The 17,887-nt window shown below is 43.0% G+C and overlaps 1 protein-coding gene across 5 annotated transcripts in view; it reads left to right on the forward strand.

The window, feature by feature from the left end:
- The first annotated feature begins 1,453 nt into the window (after positions 1–1,453).
- Positions 1,454–17,887, forward strand: part of itga7 (integrin, alpha 7) — a 50,648-nt gene continuing 34,214 nt past the window's right edge. For 3 of the 5 annotated variants that reach the window (XM_069181265.1, XM_069181315.1, XM_069181349.1), the window contains exon 1: positions 1,454–1,951. In XM_069181265.1, the coding sequence (XP_069037366.1) occupies positions 1,740–1,951 (212 nt within the window). In that variant the 5' untranslated portion in view covers positions 1,454–1,739. The remainder of the gene's footprint in view (positions 1,952–17,887) is intronic. The other 2 variants (XM_015344237.2, XM_015344239.2) reach the window with 1 other exon arrangement.

Consider the following 17,887-nt stretch of genomic DNA (forward strand, 5'->3'; position numbering starts at 1 on the left):
AGTACAGCAGGGGAGAAAAAGGCTGGGGAACAGCAATGTGCAGGTTATGGGCTCAGCTGCACCTTTCTGCTTGTACTCGTACAGACCTGAGGGACTGGAAATGTGTCGATGCGTTAGTAAAGTGGTGTCAGATTGCTTTTATAAAATCATTTATACTGTTGCAGAAGTAAACATGGATTGTTTCTGCAGAAGTTTGTCTTCATGTCTTTGTATGTAGGCTAAATTAAGATTAGGCATCAGACAGTTTCTCTTGTTGGCCCGTCTATAAGTGAGTTTGAGAGGATGTGAGCTAGTGCTTTTTGAAAACAAGGAAAATCATTTGTCAAAGAGAACTGCAGCCACACACAAAGGGATCTTCTCTGGTTTGTAGTGGCCAATTGCTTTTAGCTCTTGGGCAGAATGAAGAGATCCAGAGTGTCTATAAACGGAGAGGCACAGCTCTTGAGATCGCATTGGACCTCTTTGAGATCACATTGGAGTGGTAGCTTAGTAAGTGACAAGACGATTTAAAATTGGGTATAGATTTGTGCCATATAAGGAAGGGATTTTTGCTTTTCATTGTAAATTGTATGATGTCATCTCTTTACAGTATATAAACTACTTTGAAAACTGCCTGTTTTTCAGAGAGGCCTCCTCGTTTCTCTGTGTTCTGAGAGAACACTTCTTTAAACATGTATTATGATCATGTATGTTGTGTGATTCAGAATATTATTTTCCACAATTAAAACACTCGGTCCATAGCTTGGGAAGCTTTTGGTCACCAGCATACAATACATCTACACAAACATTCATATGTATATCATTTATATACTGTATATATATTTAATATGTTTGTTGTATTCAGCACACCCCCAAACTTGATTCACTGTTGTACAGGGTATGGCTGTTTTGTGCTGAGCTGAATTTTTATTAAACTGTTGCCAGAAATTAAAAATGGGATCATGCACACTGTCATTTCCTCTCCCAAATGTCCCTTGCTCCCCATTTTTCTCTTTTCCCCTCCACACTAATTCTTTGCTGGTGTACCTTGGGGAACTAAAGCACCAGTCCAAACCATTTCTCTCTGGCCAGAAAAGCTGGGGCTATGATTGTTACGAAGGTTAATTGCAGGACACCACAGTCTTTTCAGTGGAATTCCGGCTCAGTTTTTTCCAGAGCTAAAAAACTTCGCAGGGTCTACCAAATCAAAGCCATACCCTCTGTCCTCTTAGCACTCACATCCTTGTTGTTTCCAAGAGGGGCAAGACAATTACTGTGTCTTTAGCAGATAATGTAGCCTGCCTCCTCCTCCTTTGCTTCTTTCCTTTCAGATGATTCCAAATATCTTGACAGCGTTGCCTGGTATTTTGGCAGAGGTCCCCTGAGTGTTGATGTCAGCTGAGAGAGAGGAGCGGGGAGGGGAGGGGGGAGGAGGGAGTGAGTGGGCTATGCGAGGCACTTGTCCTATGCCTTTCAGTCACACAGTGAGAAAGAGAGCGAGAGACAGGAGCCGGCTCTGCGCGCAGCGAGCTTTTCTCAGGCTGCTCAGACAGGCGGCAGCAGACGGAGAGAGGGGGGAGAGGGCGGACAAGAGAGAGGGAGAGGGCCGAAGTGTGAAAAAAAGAATTATTGTGAGATCAGGCTGGAACACACACAGGCCCCTGGAGACTGGATCACAGCGGCGAAAACAGGAGGGAATACAAATCTGTACTGGGGTCTGCTCCAGTTCAAGCCTTCTGGAGGGGTATCTTGGACTTGCCATGACACATTACAGGACCCTCGGGGGTGCCACCGTGCCCTTGCCCCTTGCCAGCCTGTTCCTCTTCTTTGGGGTGCTACTGACATGCCCGCGCCAGGGCTCCGTTTTCAACCTGGACACCACGGAGACCTTGACAAAGGAGGGCGAAGCAGGCAGCTTTTTTGGGCTCTCTGTGGCACTCCATCAGCAGCTCAGACCTGAACCACGGAGCTGGTGAGTCACCTAGGCACTGCCAGAATGGGTGTGAGGGCACTGTTTCACAGACTAGGAGTGTACTGCACTCTGTTTACGTTTGGGTTAGGACAGAATGACCTAATCTCCTAGCAATACAAGCCTTATGCTTTATCCTCCATAATTTATTCTACTTTCCAGGGTGCTCAAAAGTGATCTTTTTGGAATGCAAATTGTTTTGGTTGAGTAAGATTTGTTGTATGAGAGAATTGGACTGAGTGCTGTTGGTACTGTCAATACTTGCACCACGAGACTTTGCTAAGCCTTGCTATGTGCACAGGAATGCAGTCATAGCTTCACATATGCTGTTTCGAACTTTCAAAGCCATGCATATGAACAATGCTCATAGGGGCTTTACTTGATCATTTTTTTATTTTGTAATTTATTATTTCTTGTTCTGTTCTGTCATCTGTGAAGCTGTATATTGTCCAGGGAGTACAGTGTATATACACCATGTGCAATGTTTTTTTCTTATTCAGAGTAACCAATTAACTGTGAAGATATGTCCAGGAGATAGGAAACTAACCCTGTAAACAGTGTTTTAAAGCAGCAGGTTTTGAGGTTTCTTTTTTAAATTATCTGTGACTCTGAAGTTACAGTAGGTGACCCCAAGATGCACGTTCTTGTCTCGCTTATCTTGTGCTGTGAAATTAACCATAACCATTAATAACTGCACTTGGTTAATGTGTGCAAAGTATGCACAATTTCAGACTGTTGTGAAAACTTCTTTCAGTGGTCACAGGGCTTGTGGCCCTAATGCCGTGCAAAGCAAGTCTATTCCAGTATAGCATCGCTCATTGCTTTATAAAGGCTGATGATTTACTGTACGTCCTGTTACGGAGTTCCATATTTATCAGTCCGTTGCCTTTGTCCAAGCTCGTCTTACAGCTCTGCAGCCTGCTCGTCTCTTCGCTGCAGTGTGAGTGAGCCGCGCACTAACTGTCCAAATTAAACGTGCCTTGGCTGAGCCGTTCTTGCTGTGTGACTATGAGAGCTACTGAATCAGCCCGTGGTTTGGAGTTGCTTGAAGTGGACCCTCAGACCCTCCTCCAGCAGGCCCCTGGCTTGACTGTTTCTTCTCCCCATAATCTGTGTCATCTCAACCTTGCACCTCGGGGAGTGACCTCTCACACAGCAGACCAGATGGGTGTTCCTATTACAAGTGATTGTTTCTGGTTTATAATCCATCCATTTTCTAACCATTGCTTCAGATACAAGGTGGCAGGGGAGCTGGAGCCTATCCCAGCAAGCAACGGGGGCAAACCAGGGTACATCCAGGATGGGATGCCAGTCCATTCCAGGGCACACACAGACACACACACTCATGCCAGGGCCAAATGTCCCTGGAAGCCAATTAACCTACCAGTATGTCTTTGGACTGCGGGAGAAAACTGGTGCACCTGGAGGAAACCCACATTAACACAGGGGGGAACATACAAACTCCTCACAGTCAGCACCACAGGTCTGCAATTGAACCCGGGGCGCCAGTGCTGCGAGGCAGCAGTGCAAACCACTGCGCCTTCAAACTGCCTTAAACATTCTAAACTAAATATCTGCACATATACATTTATTACTCACTTTTATTATCGCCATTCATGGAAACACCTGATAGTTTTGAAGCTGATCAGAAGACCAGACACCACCAACAAAAGTCTCAGTATAAAATTGCACCTCAAAGGAAAATCAAGTGAAGATAGCAGGGTGAGCAAACTAAAGAGCAGGTGTGGCTACATTGTATACAGTTTGGTTTTGATCTTGAAAGAGGTTTATCACAGAACTGCTGCCAAGACGCCTCCGCACTTTAGCCCAGAAGAGCCCTTGAGCAACCTGAAACCATTACACCCTAATGATGTGAAAACAGCAGGTGCTTTTCATATTTAAATACAGGGTTTGGGTTACTAGCTAGTAGGATGTTCATTGGAATGTCATTAATGTAGCATCAATGTAATGCTTGAAAAAACCTCATTGGAACATTTCATAACATGCAGAAATTACATACAATATGTTTACATGCTACTATGAGCAAAAAGAATATAGTAGCTTTATGTTCTGAGTTTTAAACAACAGACTCTGCCATATTACATTGAGCAACTTATATTTGGAGGGAACACATCTGTTCTGTGCTATGTGTAAAACACTTAGCACAAAGTGGATGAACTACATACAGCAGATCTCTGATGGTGGCATCTGGCTCAGCTTGACGTATTTTGTCTAAAGGAGACTTTACTCAGCTAGGATGGTTTCCTAGATTTTACTAAACCATACTAGATTTATTTTGCTAAAGCTTTTATCCAATGCAACTTTGTGCAATTCGCACTGCATAAACTGTATGGGAGAGAATGTTTCACCTTGTGGGATGAGATCATTTTAATAATGCCACTGGTGTCTTACTGTAGGTACATGCTAGGAGCAGGTTACTTTAAAATTCCTTGTTTCAAGTCTCTGCATGATGCAACTGTAGGATGATTACAATGCCTTTAATTTATCTTTAACTCACAGCCTGTAGGGTTTTCTCGGTGGTCTAGATTATAAACCTGGTACAATCACTTTCCAAATGTCAGCTTCCATTCAGTTCAGCAGGGGTTGCTGCCTCTGTTGAATAATGCCAGCTCTAGTGCCTCTGATCCCAAAGCATCTCCTGCTGGGATAAAGACACTTTGGCGAGAGCATCGCTGATGAGCACCATATTTACTGGTTTTGAATCCATCTCCATTGGCAGGTCTTCAGCTGCCAATGGAGAGATAATTGGATTAATTAAACCTCAGAAATTGTCCTGTACAAAAGTAATTTTAGGAGCAGATTTAATTAAACCTATTACTACTCCAGAATTGAAAGCAATTCAAAAAGGCCTGATTTAAAAATATCTATTAAATTTAAGGTTCAAATAAATAGACTTTGGTTGGAGCAAAAACTTGACTCTCAGTCAGATGGGGAAGACCTGATTAAGCAAGTACTGATATATCTGATGGTGCCTCACACTGGTTACAACTGTTCTTTCCGTAATAGAGTTTAATGTGAACCCTGCCCAGTGTCTCATGTGGCATATTGCTCTCCTCTGACTAATAGGCAGTAAAACGATCCTTTCAGGTACATTGACTATTGGACTGAATATAATCCTTGCTTCACTCCCAGAGACTGCATTATCACAAGGCCTCCGAGACACATTGGGGACTGGCCTGTATTGATTATGTTGTTGGAAAAAAGCAGTGACCCAGTGTGATGTTTCTGAGTGCTGTGAAGTGGGATTGTTCTGGTTTAGTGGAAGGTTATGCATTTTTCTGCTTGCACGGGAATAAATCTCAACAGCTCCTAACAGCTTGTTACAAATACAGTTTGTGACACAGAAGAACCTGGTGAAATGGAAAAACAGGTATTCCTGATTTCCGTATTCCTGTAAGCAGACTGCATTCTTCTAAGTGTGAATGACTTTTGTAAGACTGCCAGTGAGCTGTTAGGTTTGTCCCCATCGTGCTATTTCAATACACGATTTGATCCAGGGGATTTCATGAGAATCCCATTAGTTTTCTGAGACCAAGTAAAAACGTTATACTATACTGTAGGCCTGTAGGGAATCAGACCCATATGAATTTCTTCTGAAGGATCAGACACAGCTCTTCATTAAGATCTCAGGGGCATGAATCACCTGCTCAGGCATAGGATGAGACATTTATTTTAGTGGGAATAGGGTCCAGCTTGGTTACTTTACCAGTCTGATTCACTACCACACGTCTATAGATTACACACATTTCTATGGGTTTTCTTGTATAAAGAACACAATGGATGTAGCTTGTTGTAATCTATAGCGTAATTGTCTTTTGTAAATCAGTCTTGCGTTCTAATCCTTGTGTCTTGTCTTCTAAGATCACAGGGTCTCCCTGTCAGAGACTTCTTAAATTCAGCTGTCTTGCCTTGTGGAGAGGAGGTTAAGAGTGAAAATGACTTCATGCTGTCTTTTGTGCTTCTGTTTTGGGGAACTAAGTCAAAAGGAACACCGACAATACATTCTGTGACAGATTGTGTACAGACCAGCAACACAACCAAATAGAGTAGTGAAGTAGTGAAGAAGTAGTAAATAAAGTAGTGAAAAGCTGACAGTGTTTAATGTACGTTTAAGACAAATGACCAGTAAAAAAAAGAATGACAAAGCACTGACCTTATTCAAACTCTGTTGACTCATACATTTTCTAAATGTTTTTCATGGACCTTGCTCATTAATAAGCCTAGGTTTTCCAATCATTTTATGGTGTTCTGGGCTTCTGTAAAAGCAGCCCAGATGAATATCATACTTCCCGTGGTAATAATAATGACAGGCTATGAAGCAAGTGTCTTAATGCAGCTCATGATTTCATACTTTGTAAGTGAAGCCCATAGTCTTTAATGGGAAACCCATGCTGTGTGATTACCTAATGAATCAGTGAGGTGAGACTCAGGAGGACCAGTGCCTTCCACACTGACTTAATGCTTTTCCCACAGCACCTCGGCATGACACTGTACACGGTGCAGGTCCTGCACAAGCTTGGAGCAGAGTTCCAAATTGCCTGAAGTCCCTTTGAACTCCAGAAAAGGACATAATCATGATCCTCGTGCCCAATAGAACACTCTTTGGGAAGGTTCTGTTATTTGTTCACAAGAATACCCTTGTCTCAAGTGTGTATTATTCAAAAATCAATGACATGGTAATCCATGTCTTCACAGCACCCCTTTTATTAACATACCCCAGCCGGGCTTCCCGCAGTCGGGCAGCTGTTTTGGGTGGTACTCCATCGATTTCTGTAGCCCAGAATGGATCCCCTCCCCCTTCCAAGGACACCGGGGTGCAGATAGGGTTGCCTGAGGTTCAGTTTTAGACCCCGAGCTCGTTTTCCTTTCTTAAACTGGCCTGGCTATTTCAGTCTGTCTCCTCGCTTGGTGTCTGGAAGTTCGGCTACAAGAAGATAACTGTCCCTGTGGTCCTCTAAGCAAAACATGATTTATTTATCGCATTCGTGTGTGCTCCTGCTCACAGCAACAGGAGATGTTTCTCTGAGAGGGATCTAGGATCTGGTTCAGACATGCAGATGCAATTCAAAACTTCGAAATCCACAGCACCATAATATTTAGGACAAACAACTGAAGGCGCTCACAGGCCCATGTTGTTTCTCCCAGATATACTGTTTGCATTTTTATCTGCTCAAGAGCCCAAGAGCTGTGTCATCTTGATGGCTACATTTCAAGAGCGATGCAGATGCATAAAGTCTGATATTGGTTGGATGAGGTCCTCTGGACTTCAATCAAAAGCTAAATTGAATTTCAGGAAGAACCTGAGCAGGAAGTAGCTTCTTAGCCCACGATGGAAGTGAGCATCCAGAGGGGGTCCCTGACGGTCTCTGGTGGAGGGTCTGCTCATTTGCTGTCTAATTTGTCCAGCAAAACTTCCTTAAGCGCCGCTGGGTTGTCCCACAGAGAGCTAGGGTGTTAATAAAGGCATCTGATTAAGTGATTGTGGTAGAGAGGGCTGGGGGAGGGGTGTGGGGGCTGCTGTGTCTGTATCATGATGGTTATTGACTGACAGTAAATTGAGTTAAAAGTGTAAGTGCAGCATCAACGTTTTGATAGCAGAATGCCTTTATTGGTTTAATCTATTGCTGGTGAAAAAGGACGCACTGAGCTGACAGAGGCTTTGAACTGTAAGACAAGGGGTCCTGAAAAACTAAGCATTGTAAATCAGGGCCCAATGCTCTTTATTCACAATATTTTACTCAGTGCAGTTTATGTACTGCAAAGTGTACATTCTGGATTGCTTTACAACAGTACCAATCAAGAGATCAGAATTTCCCTTTTGTTATACATTTTTCCATTTTTATTCATCCACCCAGTGCCAAGGAGCTGCTCATTCCTGTGAGGCTCATGGCAAGCTGGAGCCCCTCCTGAGAGCATGGGGCGCAAGGCAGGACAACATCCTTGGACTCTTCCTGTCCAGAATTGAATCCTAGGAAGCAGCAGCACTAACTGCCCTGTCACATGCCACTCTTCCCAGTTTTATTTTCACTTGAAATTTATGTTTTCCTGAAAAGGGCCGAAATGATCATAACATGCCTTGTTAACATTACGTACCAAGAACAGGTAGCTTTTGTGCTTGCTCACCTGAAAGGCCCTTTACTCACTTCCTTAGTGACAAAATCACGAGCAGAAGGGAAAATGTGAGGACAAGTGGACCCAGTCAAGAGGGAAGAGAAGTGCTGGGGGGGGATCAGCTTTTCCTGTCCTCTGGAGGCTTAGAATGAGGACACACAGTTTTCCTTGCAGCCTGTGTTAGTTTCTGCAGAATTATATTGCTGACTTCATCTTGCTCTGAATTAAGCCCATATTTGACCATTCTCCTGATGCTGGTGTGATTTGTCCTCTTATTTTTCTTATAAACAGTGCCTGTCACGCAGGCTGCTTGCCTGCAGCTCATCAGGCTGTGATTCTTCAGCTCCTTGGAAACCGAGCTTAGCCTGTTTGCATGTACACTCATTTGCCTGTTGCCTTTACTCCCTCTCTGCGGTGAAAGTGAATTTCAAAGGTACTGTACCCATCATATGTATAAATGGGTTTTGCATGGGCATTTGTTGTAGATACCTGTACCAGACAGGTATAAGATATTCTCAAGTTTGATCATTCTCACTGCATATCCATGCATGTTTGGGATTTGTCCTGAAGAAGAATAACAAGCCCTTCAGTTGCGTGAAGCAATTCTTTTGGCTTATTTGCATTTAAATGGCAGAGTCTCCACTGAAGCCTGCTTGACATTCACCATAAAAGACGTGAAACTGGCTGTTTCTCTCATTTCTGCTGTTTTTAACTTTGCCATTAATCACATGGGTGGAGAGAATTTATGTGGGGGGGGGGGGCTGCACCTTTCAACCTCATTCTCTGTACATGTCCACCACTTAGCGTTTTAATGGCTGTGTTTTGGAAGGGAATTGCACACAGCGCGGACTGTCACACTGCAGCTGCCTTTTTTTAATTCTCCAGTTTCTCTGATAAAAGCCCTGCAGGGACCCCGGAGACTCATTAATATTGCACCACAATGCAGAGACAATATGCCGACTCAGGAAAACGCTGAAGAACTGCATCTTAATACAGCATTGACTCCACGATGGGCTAAAAGACACGCAATTAATGCAGGATCTGATCTTGACACTTAACCATTAGATGACCAAAACTGCATCTTTGATGAGTCACATATTTGCATTCTCTCTTCCTTCTCCAAATATCAGCATTAGACAAGAGCCTTTGGAATGAGTGTCCAACCCTTTGGTGAAGATGTTTATTACAGAGCCCCCTTGACACAGACAAATATCTGCATACAAAATATGCAATACCAGGCACAACATGGAGTCAACACTAACACCGCAGTGTCTGACAGATGTGCCTTACACAGATGCTAAGGCAGAAAACCAACATTGTATTGTAGTGGACATGTGAAAGTGTCGAGGGGAAAACTGATTCTTTTATTTTAATATGGCAAGGCTCTGTGAAGGTCACAGGCAAGCCACGATGAAACCTTCATGGTGTGTGGTCAAGGTCAGTCCTGTGTCCAAAGATGCGTCGAGGAGTAGAAAGAAAGCTCAAAGAGGGGCATTCCATTTTGGAAGAAGAAAACAAGCAGATCTCTCGGAAAGCTTCTTTGGTGGCAGGGCCAGGCCAGTGTAACTATGCTGAAACTGTCTGCTTACTGTTATTTATGGAGGTGTGCACTGAGTATTAGTCACTAGGAAATATTATCTGGGCCTTTGCCATGTCGAGGAAGGAAAGCATGTGACATGGCTGGAAGCCGCTGCCGAGAGTGGAGGGTGGCGGCCCTCTGACTGGAACATGAGTGGTGTCTCGTTGAGAGAGCTGGCAGGCATTGATTAGCACTGAACTGATGTTTCGATGATGTCACCCTCTTTATAGGTCATGTGTGTCACACAGTATACAGCATGTGCATTTAGCCAATGGCCTACACACTGAAGGGATATGCACACACGATTGTGAGAGAGCTGCACACAAGATCACGGACACTGATGCCGGCATGTGCACCGCACAACTGCAGAACACTTTGAACTGCGGAGGAAGCTGTGCAACATCACACATGGACACACCTGTAGACACACAAACATGGATTTGTGTGTCAGTCTTCTCAGGCTCTTCTGTGATTGTGGCTTTCCCTTAGTTGCCCGATGTCACGTCTACTTTGGCTCTTTTGCTAAGCCTGCCCATTCTGACCATTTACACGGAAATCAGAATGAGATCTGGCGCGCTGTCTTTCACCAGTCAAAGTCTCAGGTATGATGTAATGTGAGAAATGAGTCCAGATCTATTTGCACTTTTTAACACCCTGCTGTGCAAATCACTGCATATCTCACCCAGCCTCCTGTTAAATAAATAAAACATAGCAGGGCCCCCTGCCTTGATGAAGAGACAATTTCATCACTCTCTCTCGGAATGAGCGAAAACCTGCCAGCGCAGGCAATTATTCGGGGATTATTGGGCTGTTTGCCAAAGGCAGGTTCTTTGCGCACACATCTTATAAATTATACAAAACGTGGACTTGCTCCTTGCACCCTCAAGTGTTCTGTATGCTGATTATCGAAATGTAGCTCAGTCGCCTGCTGAGATTGCTGCGGTGTCCTTTAATGGGGCTCTGAAATTCTGCATTAGTCACCTGTGCCACTGTGCAACATGCCCTGTCTCTGCAGAACTGCCCCTTCTCAGCTTCTTTTAATGCATACTGGTTTTCAGGGTGTTCAGATCAACAAAGCTTCGTATCAGTGAGGTTGATTACCACTTTTCTAACTACTTACTGTATATTACTCTTCTGAATTTCTCTTAACTCTGACTGAGCTCTAAACAGTGGCATCTGTCTGTCCTGTAAGTGTTAAATAGGGTGAGCAGTGTTTCCATGGCCCACACATGCACCGAAATGTGTGTATTCTAATGTAATGCGTGTAATGTACGTATTCACAGTTTTAGATAGGGGAATTACTTTCCTTGTCCTTCTTGACGCAATATATGTGATTGTGTGCTCTTGATCTTGGCTTTTGATTTCACAATGTCATCTAAGTGTAGGACTCTTTTTGTCTAAGCTGGATTTAAAATGAAGAAAGGAAAGCAAAAATAATGTGAACACTTAGTGTTCTTTGTATCAGATTTTTAAACTGATTTCAAAAAAAGAGCCGAGGTTTGCTATAATTGGGATGAAAGGTGAACTGCTCTGTGTGTGTGCTGGCTACAGATAAAGCAATTATTTCAGGAAGCCATGTGCTGCTCCTCAGAGACCTCTGCACATGTGTGAGTGTGGGTTCGTCTGGAGGCTGTGTGAGGTGAGCCTCTTGTGCAGAGTGTGATCAGTTAACGCAACTCCGAGAGTGTGTCTGTCATGGGGCCGTATAGTGTCAGGCACATAATATGAACGAAGACGCAGAAAATATATTTTTCGGTTGCTCAGCAGGCTGATACTGTAGGTTTGAAAACCTGTTTATCTCTAAAGGGTTCTGGTCAATGTGCGTGTGTGTAAGTTTGGGCATATGTGTTTAATTGGGTGGGGGGTGGGGGGTGTAACAACACCATCTGTTCCCATGTGTCCCTTTCCTTTTGTTTTAAAAAAGGGAGGTGTGAAGATGACACCGGCACCCAGTCCGGCTTTTGTGTGCAGCTATTATTATTTTACTGCTACTGAGATGATGAGTGGTTTCAGACACTGCGTGGCTTCAGGAAGGCCTGAAAACACAGCAAATAGAAATGTGGATATGTGCATCAGTATGTTTAAAAATACACAAAGTGCATGAGTATGAATAGACTAGAGTTAAGGTCAGACATATAAACTGGGGCTCCTTTTCTGTGCTGTGAGTAACCTTTAAGTTGTCACGCAGTTTAAGGGAACCTGTGGAATGCCTTGGACATAACAACGCTTTAACAGCTGGGCAATGAAGTCACTGCAGATCGTACATAAACAGCTGAATACATCTCAGTGTCTAAAATATGAAAATGCCTTTCCAGTGTTCTCGGATCTGTGTTAAATCCGACCAAGATCTAGACTTTTATTATCCATCAAGTCACTTTTGGTCTTTTCATTCTTTTGCTGCAGTTATATTCTGATTCATGGCATGATTGAAAATGCTTAAGTGCGGACTTTTTCTGTGACTGATGAGGAGTAGGTTGTGAAATGCTGACCGTATACAGTAAATGGTCTAAAGATCGGAGCCTGAATGACCAATCCTCCATTTTGTACATTCTGTTGGGTTGGTTGCTTGCCATCTATGTCTAGGTTTATGATGTTTCCATACAGCAGTAGTGCCTGTGCTTTTCCCTATCTTGATGACTTTGGGCCGGACTAAAATCTGTTCCTTAACTTTCCTGTCCTTTATTGGGAGGTCGGGTATAGGAATTTGTGGCTCCTGTGTTTTATTCTTTAAAGGCACAGAGTTTCTGTGCACTGAGAATGTCTGATATAGAACTGCAGATCTGGAGATCATTATGTCACTAATGGGTGATCAAAGTGGGGATATACTGTAGACACTATGGCTTATTGAAAGAGACTAAACAATGAAGCTTGCATATGAATAATTTGTACTAAAAGGCCTTTCTGATGTATCCCCCTGTTTCCATTATTTATTCTATTAATTCTCTGTGTATAAATTGATATAATCCTTGGTACCAAATTGTAACATTATGTATATTATATATATATACATCAACTGTAAGGAATTAATTATACAGGCAAATAAATATTTTATCTTTCCTTAATAGGCAATGTCTATTAAAAACACTAGGGTCTGCTCTTTTAATATCCTGGTCCCAAGAGCCTGCAAGTATTGATCTTGGGAAAATTGTCTAAAATTGACCATGATTGAGGAACGCTGCCATTTTAAACAAACATAAATGTCTTTAAGCCGGCTAACCACTAAGGGAGACTCAGTGATTTTGTTCCTATTGGAAATGAAGGACAGTCTTTCCCCCAGCTGACTATTAAAAGCACAGTGCTGGTCATCAGAACCTGCTCAACACTGTCCTTTTCCCCTGCATTGCTGTAACAAGCCAGTTAAGGAAGAAAACTGGCCACAGATGGATTCATCTTGTACTGTACATCAATTTATTCTGCAATGCCCCAAATGTGAAAGCACAATAATATAGCCTCCAGTGTGTGCTGACGCCTAATTAGAGAGGATCACATTCTACTGAGCAAACTAGAGCTGTTATAATACCAGCCGTGCTGCTTTTTCAATTCATCGGGGAGAGATTGAGCGGACAAAGCCCAGAGCTTCTCCAGACTCATTTGAGGTTTGCTGGTGTTCCTGTCTGGGCTCTGTGTCGTGGTCGAGGCGGGGCAGGAGAGCTGTAAGCAGTGCTGACACACCTGATCTGTGCCCATCCACAGGCCAATTCTACATCTCAAGCATTTGGAAATCCAGAGGATGAGTACAGGCACAGGCTATCGGATGTATTTGTCTGTCTTTTATTCAGAGGTCAGGGTAGGAATTAGTAGATCCCGTGCCTTTTTATTTAAAGGCATCGAGAATTAGATTTTTCTATACACTGAGAATTAAAAGCAAAGACATGAGGAGAAATAAAAAAACTGCATCAGAGGATGTCTATACTCCTAGGGACTAGGCACCACCAGGGAGATACACAGGGTCGTTCTTACGAGTAAGAAGGGTCTTGCACAGTGGATAGTGTACTGCTTGGACAAAGCAAATATTTTCTGTACTGCACATTCATGTGATAGCAGCTCAAATTATGAACTTAAGCCCTGTTACGGAGCTTTTGCATGGAAATTGGAAGCAGCTGTCTCTTCATCCATGGCCATGCCTGTCCGGATCAGGACAGAGTTGCTGCTGAAACAGATGGAGTAGCGAAGCCTGAGGATTTTTCTTTGCTTTGGAGGAGTTTCATCCACTGTCCTTCTCACAGCCACCAGAAAACGGGAAGAGACAGGCAGAGAATAACTGGCAGAGGATCAAAACCTGATTGTGCTGTCTTGTTCTTTTGTGTTTAATTGAAGAACACAACATAAATGGCACGTCAAAGAAACCCGCACAACCTTTACCAAGAGTATACTAAAGGGCCTCAAACTTAGATCCTGGAGCACCGTGTGTCCTTTATCTCATTAGCCAGTTATCCTAATTATATTCTTAGTGAGACACATATAGGATTTTTCTTAAATAATTACACCAACTTTGTTACAGAGAGCCCAGAACAAAAGCTCGAATGAACCGGGCCCTCTGGGATTCAGGCCTCTGGTGTACAAGATTTGCACAGTACTTTATAGAGGATGATTTTGGAAAAAACATGTAGAAGGCTTTCTCTTATGATGCAAAAGAGCAGCTTAAGCAGACTTATTTTTGGTAATCAGATGAGCCAAATGCCTCCTCTTGTTCCTTTCAGATTGTCTTGCCTATATTTGCCTTGTCCGTGCTGTTAAACATTTGGCCTCAGTTATCTGGTCATTTCTGATGGGAACAGTGTGTGCTGTGCTTACTCTTAATAAACCCTTCACCTGCTTCAAAAACTCAAGTAACACCTTGCTTAGAGAGTCTGTGGTTGTCTCTACTAATGTGTCTACAACTTCAAATGGGCTGTGAGGTGAGACTAATTCCTTTCCTTATTATTGACAGTATTTTGAAGTTCACTCTCTTCTGTCTTTTTTTTTTAAATGACTACTTTGCCTGGGGAGAACGATGAAGATCTGCAGTACACAGCCCTGTGCTGTAACTCTCAGTGGGTCGTATTCCCATATTGTAGTTCTCATTGAAAAGAAAAGAGAAAAAAAGACTGAAAATGCCTGTGTGCTTGGGGGGTTCTGTCGGAGCTAATTTGAGCAGCTGTGGGAGTGCTAGTTATTAGCTGGTGCGAATGTATTTATCAGTGGCCTGTGACACAGCGCAGAGAGTGTCAGGGGGAGTAGGCAAGATGCATGTCAGCTGGAGAACTGATTCTATTATCACTCCTCAGCCTGGACAGAGACAGGAAGCCTGGGGAGGTCGCTGGCCTGCAGGCCTGTTCCAAGTGGCCACAGTACCGAAAAAGGCTGCTTTGCATGTCTCTCGCCCAAGAGGACTGAGATGCCTTTGGAAAGGCTGTGGAATTGCTTGGACAAGTTTCAGACCTGCACATTTCCTCTGTGTGTGTACTGGAAAGAAGGGAAGTGAGCCTTTGGAAAGGAAACCTGGCTGTGAGACCTGGCCATTGACCTCGAGTGCTTTTCTGTGACACTCGAATTTCAGGCAAGGCTTGGAGATGAGGTGCCAAGTGAGGCTGCTGGTGCTGGCCAGCCCAGGCTTTAATGTGCTCCAGCTGACTCACAAGACTGTGCTGAGCATCTTTCTGCATCAGATGACAAGTCATAAAGTAGCAAGGAACAGAATGCATTTTCCACTCTCTGAACTTTCATGTTTTTTATAAATAAATCTAAATCAAATCAAAGAATTTTAAATGTTGACAGATTACTTTTACAAAGCTAGACCTCCTAACATAGGTTGAAAGTTCTCATTTGTTCTGAATGGCCACCTGGCCTTTAAAATTCCCGTTTTTATATATTACCTTTTCTGCAGAAGTATGTCAATGCCTTTGGCAGCACTTTCACTCTGTGATGCCAATGTTGCGTGCTCTTTCCCCAGAAGGATACAGTACAGACCCAGGGTGCTGTGATGAGTGTTTTACCCCAGACTGCAATATTCAGGACTCCTTCACACCTCACACAAGAGCTAGTCTGCCCACAGCAAACCCTCCTGGGATCATGGAGGAGCAACACCAACAAGTTAACCCTGTGAGAGAGAAGAGAAGAGATTCATTACTCCAGGGCAGACAAGGGAGGAAAGAGATAAGGGAGGGGGCGAGATGCTAGACAGAGAAAGAGCTGGGAGTCAGGGGGGCAGATAGAATTGATCTCCAACAGCTGCCGGCTCATGAATTTAGATTAGATTGGAAGCAACTGCTAATGTTTTTTTGGTCTGATGGTACTGATTTTCTCCACCTTCCAGCTCTGCCTCTCGGTCAAAATAAAAATCCGTTAACCCCAAAGCAGAGCTGTGATGGGATCTTTAACAGTGTCTGCTGGAGACATGCTGTTGAGGTGTCGCCATGCACCTACTCTGCACACATTACGAAAACGGGCTGTGTCGACACATAGCTCTTAGCATGACTGCAACACAACATGAAAATGAATTGACTTCCACAAGCTTGGAAATTCAACCACCTCTTCACCAAACTACATTTTTTTTAAAAAAAAAAGCAATGATCCAACAATGAATAATTTATGGCCAGGCGCCCAGTTCATCCCACATGTTGTCAGATAGTTGCCAAACTGTTGTTAGGTTTTTCATGCCAGATGCTGCCACAGCAGCATTTCCAATCAAGGTCTCACTGTGTTCCCTGTTTATCACACAAAATAGGACTCTCTGTTTGGTTATAATCTAGTACTTTTTAAAACACTGCGGTGATTTAACATGGCTGTTCATTCTTACACTCTTACGTGCTGATGTCCTCCTAGATATGCTTAATTACAGGGACCATTTTATTAGGAAATATGCAGCTCCAATTTCATGTTAAGGCCTGATGCTTCCTGGCTATAGAACTGGATGATGCCCAATTAATTTTGAGGTCATTTTCAGACTTGAATATCCCCCATTAAAACAGGGGATCATTCCTGGGATTGTACTGTCACAGATATCCCTTATTATTAAAAACAGAGGATTACAAAAATAGAGAAATATCAGGCAATGACCAAGCAGATTAATAAACATGTAAATTAGATAATCATAACCCCAAGATTTAATTTAGAATATGACAGTGTGGTAGGTTTGTGAGTTCTTTGCTCTTTGGCACAGTTTTGTTGAAAAGAGTAATAATTCAGGCACACTGGGTTAAACAAGTAAAGGTTTATTCCATGCTGAAAAGAGAAGAAAGGAAGTTTTTTTCCCCTAAAAACCACAGGTGTACAGTCGTATTTGCACTGGTATACCTACTATTACATTGAACAATAGGATAGGATATAGTTACTGTAGGTCAGGTTTATAATTTATAAGTTTCTGCCATGGAACTTGTAGTCAGTGATTACTTGGGTTTAGCTTGGGAACAGCAGTTCCTTTCATATCAAGTTCAGTAGGTTTCCACAGGACATTTTAGAATGTTTTTATGATACTTTGTACCTACAGTAATTTTAAAGAGAAGCAGTATCCCTATAACATGCTGTTGTAGACATTTTCTACAAGACATTCTGTAGTATTCATTCATTGTTGTAGAACGCCTGTGATTATTTTCCTTGAATGTAATAGTTACTCAGGAGTATCTCAAAACCACCACAACCTTTTCACTGTTTTTACCAGGGTCCTCTATCCCCAAAAAGACAAGAGGAGTAGATCATTTCCACCTTGTATGCCTGGCTGGTTAGTCTGTGAAGAAGGTCCTGAATGGCTACATAAATAGAAAGTGACGTTCTTTGTGATTAATGTGAATCAGAAAGGGTTTGACATCTCATGATGTATGTCTTCTTAGAGCTTGAGATAGAAACGCTTCACTGCATTTTTATTTGAAGCGTTGTGACAAATCTGGTACCAGCTGCTTTCAGGAATCCGTACGGACAGTTACAAACCTTTGTGACCCTTGGCCCAGACATCTCCGGCCTGTTCTCCTCAAACAGTCCCGCCTAATCTACCTTAGGCGTTTTGATATTATAAATCCATCTGACGAATGCTTGTTCACCAGAAACAGGCCAACAGCAGTGATAATCAAGCACTGACATTTTGCCTTTGTGCCTTAGCTGTGCTTTACATGCACAGCCTCCTGGGTAGAGTTTGAAGGTCCCATTTTCCGGATCAATTTGTTTGTCTGATTTTCTGTAGCTAGAATGATATCTTTTGGGGGTGGTGGATTGTTTTAAAATGGAATATAAATTTAGAATGGGGATGCTCTAAT

Source organism: Lepisosteus oculatus, chromosome 1 (assembly GCF_040954835.1).
Source record: "Lepisosteus oculatus isolate fLepOcu1 chromosome 1, fLepOcu1.hap2, whole genome shotgun sequence".
Classification (NCBI taxonomy): Eukaryota; Metazoa; Chordata; class Actinopteri; order Semionotiformes; family Lepisosteidae; genus Lepisosteus; species Lepisosteus oculatus.